This window comes from Bidens hawaiensis, unplaced genomic scaffold, assembly GCF_021521415.1.
Source record: "Bidens hawaiensis isolate Kalapana, Puna unplaced genomic scaffold, B.hawaiensis_p1.1 tig00002307_1, whole genome shotgun sequence".
In the NCBI taxonomy this organism is placed as follows: Eukaryota; Viridiplantae; Streptophyta; class Magnoliopsida; order Asterales; family Asteraceae; genus Bidens; species Bidens hawaiensis.
Window position 1 is genome coordinate 3346080 of NW_027491124.1, and position 7902 is coordinate 3353981.

Genomic DNA, 7902 nt, shown 5'->3' on the forward strand with positions numbered 1-7902 from the left:
ATAATACCGATAAACCTATCAAGATCAAACATATCTTTATCCTCCCTTGGTCTCTTCTTAGGACGCTCCCTAGAACCACTACCCCCACTCCGATTAGAAAATAAAGACTTCCGTCTGAACTTCTTATGTCCCTTGCCTTTCAACACAGAAACATTTGTACTATCAACGTTACCATTCTCGACCGCCTCCTCATTAGAATGATCATAAGAGTTCGAAAACTCACCGACCATCACGTTAGAATTATCGTTCACACAACCATCCAACCCATTAACAACATGTTCCCTGACAGAAACTTCATTAGCTTGAGAACATTCGCCCTCTTCACGATGCACATTATGAAACTCATCCTGCACAATATTATCATCACACTTATCCCCCTCCGGTAAAACGGAACCATCATCCTCTTCATACTCTACTACACATTCCGGTATCCATTCCCCAACATCTTCATCCACCCACACTTTAAAAATTTTTCCCCTCCAATTAATGTCCACCCGATCCACAATCCGTTTGCACTCTTTACTCAACACACCGATGAGAGTATACAATAAGTTATTCTCTTCACCTGATAAGGAAGCCGATTGAACCACCTTGCCAAATCTGCTTCCAATCAAATCGAATACCTCGTCTAACACCAACTGAGCCTGAACCCCATGAACTTGGAGCCAGGCGATCCGACCCTCCTCCACACTAGTTCTATCAGACCAAGGTTCTAAAAACTCAAACCAGTCTGACCATTTGTCTTTGTCATTCAGGAAGGCATCCCTATCCCCACTAACGTAGAATACCAACACCACTGAAAGCCCTCCCAGATACTTAATATCTAATGATCTCCAACCATGCTTCCGAACCAACTTTTTCAAAGAAGTTAACGTGTGAAGATTCACCACCCTCCCCGTAAGAGCACATCCCTTCCAATGAGAAAACCGTTCCACCGAATCATCCACCTTAATCTCATCTACTTTGTTCCGATTTAACAAAGAATCAACAAAGGAACGCCCATTACCAACTGATGCATAAAGAACCCCATTCCTATCGGATCCTTCGGAACTAGGGTTTGCTTGACCACTAGGTTTTGCATTGCTATTAACAGGAACAGAAGCCGACTTCCTCCTATTACCAGAATCGGGTCTATCTAGATTCTCACCATCCACAAACCGAGCAATCGCAATAAACAACTTATACGAACCGATCCATACATCTGATAACTCATCTCCCAACCGTTTGACATCTTTCACCTCGGAAAACGATACGAAAGCAAACCTCTTGCCCCATTTATCCAACTTCCTAGCTATATAGGAACCTTCGTAACGACCAAAGCTACCCATAACATCTTTTAAGTCTTGCGAAGAACACTTTGGGGGAAGATTTGAGACAAAAAACTTCGATAAAACCTTGTTATTAGCTTGAGCCTGATGATCATTCCGTTTCCCTTTCCGATTACGTGGTTGTTCCCATTCTTCTGAATCCATGCCACCGTGGATCGCCCGAGATTTTCGGAGCTAGGGTTCTTGGCCGCGAACCAAAACAGAGGAATTGAACCGCGACCTTAGATACGAGGGTATTGTTTGGTTTACAAAAATGCTTTCATGATTGAATCAGATCGGACCGATCTGTCAGATCAGGATCCAAGTATCTAGTCGACTATGTTATGCCTCTTTGAATGCTTGCATTTGAATGTCTGATTAAATTTTAGCCGTTGGTTCTTGTGATATTAAATTTTATCTTTGACAGGCAAAAAAAAAATAATTTACGCTTGTATAAATATATCTTTAAATTGAGTTTTTTAATTTTTGTTGTTTGCCAAATATTATGTTGATCAATTGATCTATGAAATTACAATAGGGATGTCGATATAAGAGTAAGATTGATTAGATAACTGAAATGAACCTAAAATTAAAACTAACGATGTTTTAAGTATTATCTAAAGAACAAAAATTTGATTATGCCATGTGAGCTGATACATAATATGATGACATGTTTTTTTAAACCCAAATCTTTGAATGTTTAAGAGATCTTATTTAGGTCACTAATGTGATTTACGTTACCAATGATAAAAAGATACCATAGACAACTAAGACAAGTGAAAGTAGATAATTAAGCGGCTGTAAATTTATTTCCCTTTAATTAATATATATGCTATAGTAGTGAAGTCCATTAAAATGGTTAATTTTAATTTTCTTTCTTAGCTATCAATATAATAAGCTATAAGTTAATTGAAATTATGATCCTCCATCCCTGGATGTTGAATTTGGATTCGATTTGAACACCTATCATGCGTGCTCAAAAGCTTAATTAGGAGAGCAATTACATATGATGATTTGATGTTTATTATGAGAGAGGATATCAAAACTCTTACGTAACTCAAACTTATTGTTTAATATAAGGAATTGTACTTATAGTGATCAACCTATAATTTGGTATGTATCTTTATAAAACCATAATAACTACAAAGTTGATCAACTTCAAAAAAAAAATAATAAAAAAAAATAAATAAATAAATCGACGTATCATTTAAAATTTACATAATAAAACTAAGGGTAGTATTATTCACGTTACATTTTTTTCCTTTCAATAAGCTTCACCTCACCAGGCTTTTTCAATAAGGTATTTTTAATAAACTAACATAAATAATCCGGAATTATAGGAGACGGAAATACGCAACATACTCCTTTTCTCTTAATTATGGTTTTCTCTTACTGAGTTGTTTTTTAACAAGATGGTATCTTCAAATGAGTTGTTTTTTAACAAGATGGTATCTTCAAACGTATCAAGTTGATAACTAAGGTGAGTATACACATGTACTTTAAGCATGATTTATTATGCTTTTTTAGTATGTATTAAGTTGTATCTCGGTTTCACCTTTTCCATATGTTATTGTTATTTGATACACTTGATAATGAAATAAACATATTCCCCTATCTATACGTAATTCCGATATTACTTTAATTTAGCTAGTTTCATAACAATGTATACATTATTCTTTATTTCTTTTAAATTAAGGTGTCGTCAAACATGAAAAAAACAGTTGAGAATCTGCATGTGCTGGTGGGGCAACAATTTGATAGTTCAATTGGAACAACTGCATGTTCATCTCTCTTACAAAAGTCACAAAAATATTAAATTCACTCACCCATACAAATCATAATCTACACATATGTAATGACTAACGATATATATTTATCTATTGCTGTCTAACTTTTAATAGTGAATTCAGATATTAAAGGTTTTTAATGTAATCCATTGACAATATGATTTTTATATATAAAAATTAATATTCAATTCTTTTATAAATTTAATTTACGGTCCCAAATTATGTTTTGCTTGCTTCCAACTTCCCCTATATAGTAAGTGTTTAGTTACTGCATTTCTCCACATTCTACCAACATCAATACATCATATATATTCCTTTCAATGGCCTTTTCAACACTCAACATTGTTTCTCTGCTTATATCTTCCTTTAGTCTTGTCTTTGGAGGTTGGGAAAATGGCCATGCCACCTTCTATGGTGGCGGAGATGCCACCGGAACAATGGGTATATATACATTTAAGAAAATATTTCCTTTTTGGACATATAAATGTTGTAAGTAATATTTAATTTATTGTTCTTATGTGTAGGTGGCGCTTGCGGGTATGGAAATTTGTATAGCCAAGGGTACGGTACCAACACTGCTGCGTTGAGTACTGCTCTTTTTAACAATGGCTTGAGTTGTGGGTCTTGTTACGAGATGAGATGCAATGATGACCCTAAATGGTGCTTGCCTGGATCCATCATTGTCACCGCCACTAATTTTTGTCCACCTAACCCTGCTCAGTCTAACGACAATGGTGGGTGGTGCAACCTCCTCTCCAGCATTTTGATTTGGCCGAGCCTGCTTTCTTGCAAATTGCACAATATCGAGCTGGAATTGTGCCCATTTCCTTTCAAAGGTATATTTATATGAGACGACATGATATAATATGGTTATATGATTTTGTTAGTGGTAATAATGATGTGCTTTTATCTAGGGTGCCTTGTGTTAAGAAAGGAGGAGTGAGGTTTACAATAAATGGTCACTCCTACTTCAACTTGGTTTTGGTCACCAACGTCGGAGGTGCAGGGGATGTCCATTCGGTTTCAATCAAGGGGTCAAAAACCGGGTGGCAACCCATGTCAAGGAACTGGGGGCAAAACTGGCAAAGCAACTCTTACCTTAACGGTCAACCTCTTTCATTTCAAGTGACAACCAGTGATGGAAAAACTATCACTAGCTACAACGTCGCACCGTCTAATTGGCAGTTTGGTCAGACGTATCAAGGGGGACAATTTTAATCTTTACTTGTTTAAAACAAATGAGGAAAGGTTAAAATTTGGATTTTAAAAATTTAGATACTAAAGTTAAAAGTTTTAAAATCATATAATTGTATATGGCTTATTATTATTGCCATAGGTTTGCGGTGGGGGTGAGGTGGGGTGGCTCTAGTGCTGAGGTGGTTAGTTAGCACCCGCTTAGAACTATATCTAAAAATAGTGTTATTATGTACCCTTTTGTCCTTGTGATTGGGTAGTATGCCTTATTTGGATTTTAAACATCTCATATGTATATGTGGAGGTTTGTAATCTCTTCTTGAAACTTATATTAAAGTGCAAAATTGGTATTGCTTTACTCTTTCTTCTATTAAAACACATAACTGTGTGACTCTCTATATATAAACACGCATTTATTATTCATTACATAGCCAATTTCGAGTAAAGAACTAGATATTCGATAAATGATCCAAGAATTTTGATTAGTAGCGGTCAAGTGGTAAAAAAGAAACAATAAGTTGGAACATAGATTTGGACTCATTTTGGTGCACAAGAGCAATGAAGTGGTTTTAGCATAACCTTACTCGATAGTCGATTGATAATTAATGTTTCTGAATTATAACTCAAAAATGATAAAAGGTAGGGAATTTTAAAAAGCATAGCGGTAGCTCTGAAAACGAAACAGAGGTAGAACATTGTTCATGTAATAAGAAGATGAACATATGTTGCAAACATAAGAGTTAGAACAATGGTAGTTTTAAAGAGCGATAAGTTGGTAAATATCCTTAGTAAACATTCCTTAGGCGTTGCATGTACACGCCGTGTCACCTTGATACCACTGAGTTACTACTTACAAGGTCTTTGGTAGATGGTTATCTATGCATCACAAGAAAGAGAAATGTTTATACGTTTTACATCGTTTGTATCTAAAACTAATAATGCTGTAACAAACGTGACTAATTTCTACCTAAAATTTATTCGGTTTCTTTTGTTTTCAAGTGGCCGGTTCAAGTTTGTCTAAGGAAACCAATTTTTGACAAGTAGACACCCTTAATAAATGGTTAATAAATGAAATCTAACAAGTCATGTGCACATGGATGTCTTTATGGTGGGTGTGATCTTACCTAAATGTTAGTCACTACCAAATTATATTACCAGGATCTTACATGATACGTATCATTGTAATCTTTCAACATTTCTGATACGTATCACTTTCGATAAACCAAGGCGACCTTAATTACTTGATTATATTACTCTCTAAAAACCATAATATACAGCATTACATACTATTATAAAAATTATAACTTAATTACGGTTTAGGCCTTATAAAACAACATTAGCTGGACTATCTACGGTGTTTACGCGTAAAACATCCTAAATTATTTCATTCAGAAAGAATTTTGATAATAATAATAATAATAATAATAATAATAATACAATAACACTTGTTCTGGTGTACAAACTAAAGTCACCTAACTCTATGGAAGAAGGTCCTACAAATTACTGTAATATATTTTACAACTTCACATTGGTTTCTCCTTGGGCACAACGGTACGAGGAATCCTGTTCATAACATTCTCGTCGACTATCTTATAATGTCTTGAAAAGCTTCTGTGGATTGTACCCGCATATCGGTCCACTTGTTCGTCATATCTATTGTACAACGCAGGTAGTGTCACTGCAAGAATCGCTCCTGATAGCAAATTTCATTCCCAAAACATATTAGAAATAAACAATGGAATCGATTTTTATATCATGGAAAATGACGTGTATACCTATATACGCAAACGTGAAGAAAGATATGAAACTGCCTAAAACAGATAACAACCACAGAAATCCCACTACCTGCATGTTTGATTCATAAAACATATTATTGAAATCCAATCAAAATAACATTCAGAGACATGAAATGAATATTGAATAACGCTTAACGAACCATGAAAAAGAGCTTGAAGTCCTTGCCAAGGGTTATATCATGAGCCATAAGTAAAAGATAGTTGACTTTGATCCGAAAAGATGCAGCAGCATAGTTGACCATCTCCTCGGATAACACCAGTTCAGGCAATGTTTGAATCTGTCTGCACGATTTTAAATGTAAGATTAACTTATTATATAATCGTATTACAATGTATATAGCTAACACTTGAAAGTATGCTTACTTATTCCTTAAAGAAGCATAATTGACATGTAGAAACCGCAGTACGATCAAGAACAGCAGAACATTGGAACAGACTGTTAAAAACGATAACCCCGATCGCTCAAATACTAGCCACGCAACAGTTGCAACAATAATTATGCCGAATGAAATACGCCGCCTCTTCCACAACAGCACATCAGCCGCTAAGAAAAACAAAAAAAATGAACCAAATATATTTTTAAAAAAGATACCACTAAACATCATTAACAGTAGATCACAAAATGTTAAGAAAATCCCCAAATCAGATTCTCATATAGTGAATTCGATGACCCAACAATTCACTACAAATCCAGATAAATTTACTTTAAATTCTGAAATTATAGACAATATGCATACAGAATTACCAGCTAAACCTAAAGGATTCAATAAAATCATATTGTAGACAATTTACTTTAAACTAACCGAACATTAGCCGGCTTTTTCCTAAACTGTTCTATGGGAAGTTCACAATCTTGGTAGCCTGACCGAACCAAATCAAAATAAAACATTGTGTTCATGAAACTGTTCACATCATTTCCATAATGAACGTACACGAACAAGATATTTCGTTCGATTAGTTTTTTGCGAACACGAACAAGGCCTTGTTCGGTTCGTTTATAGAATTACTCTTGTTCACTTGTGCAATAAATTCATCATGAATTACTCTTTCATAATAACTAAATCAAACTTGATTGCATATATAATGAATAATCACTAATCCCAATAACTACAATTAGTTACTAACAATTTTGATTGAAGATATACTTCTAGTGATAATAATAATAATAATAATAATAATAATAATAATAATAATAATAATACCTTTTCCGCCGCCCATTAACTGATGAATTGTTGACTGGCGATCAAATAACCGGTAACCGGAACTTGTGGATGTTGAACACGTACTGTTATTAATAATATTAATATTATTATTATCTCTGTCAGCGTGATCGCAAGCATCCAGTGAATCCTCCATGAAAACACGTCACGATTTGACTGCCAAAAACAAAATCAGTTAACTGTATAAAAGTTTCTCAATGTATGTATAGTAGAAATTATTATTATTATTATTATTATTATACGGGTGATAAATTCGAGAACCTTGTAGTTTGATTGGTGGTTAAGGCTTGAATGTGCCTGCGTTGAATTGATAGGTTCGGCTTATTTGTTCATCGGGATTATTGACCAGCCGGCATACCGTTTTATTGCACCAAAGGGCCTCAAGTTTTATTTTTTATTTTTACAAAATTTATACTTGTTAATTCTTTGTTTTGCACTTTATGTTTTGTTTCAACTAGGGAAAATTGACCCGGGCCTGGAAAATGGTAAAGACTAGACATGGAAAAAGAGCCTCTTGTTAATTCTTGATTCGATTAGGACCGATTTGGGCATTTGAACAAGATGTTTAAGTTTTATGAAACCGGAAATCGACATTGGG

General features: G+C 34.7%; 1 protein-coding gene and 1 pseudogene across 2 annotated transcripts; one reads left to right on the top strand and one right to left on the bottom strand.

Annotated features, from left to right (window-relative positions):
• The first annotated feature begins 3329 nt into the window (after window positions 1-3329).
• LOC143616993 (expansin-A8-like) lies at window positions 3330-4646 on the top strand (annotated as a pseudogene). Its single transcript, XR_013150757.1, has 3 exons — window positions 3330-3535; window positions 3619-3930; window positions 4009-4646. The product of XR_013150757.1 is annotated as an expansin-A8-like (transcript).
• Window positions 4647-5744: 1098 nt separating this feature from the next.
• Window positions 5745-7580, bottom strand: LOC143616835 (reticulon-like protein B16). The gene is made up of 5 exons (XM_077089552.1): window positions 7287-7580; window positions 6448-6628; window positions 6225-6366; window positions 6064-6133; window positions 5745-5981 (listed from the first exon to the last, which is right to left on the bottom strand). Exons 1-5 carry the CDS (start codon window positions 7438-7440, stop codon window positions 5812-5814), a joined length of 717 nt encoding a protein of 238 aa, XP_076945667.1. The 5' UTR covers window positions 7441-7580; the 3' UTR covers window positions 5745-5811.
• Between the last annotated feature and the right edge of the window lie 322 nt (window positions 7581-7902).

What these genes read in the sequence shown, in the direction of transcription:
- LOC143616835 (XM_077089552.1), bottom strand. Translation starts at nt 7,440, where the DNA reads ATGGAGGATTCACTGGATGCTTGCGATCACGCTGACAGAGATAATAAT. An exon ending in GTTAATGGGCGGCGGAAAAG is followed by an intron (nt 6,629 to 7,286) that starts GTATTATTATTA and finishes TGTTTTTCTTAG; the next exon opens with CGGCTGATGTGCTGTTGTGG. An exon ending in CTTCACGTTTGCGTATATAG is followed by an intron (nt 5,982 to 6,063) that starts GTATACACGTCA and finishes ATTTGCTATCAG; the next exon opens with GAGCGATTCTTGCAGTGACA.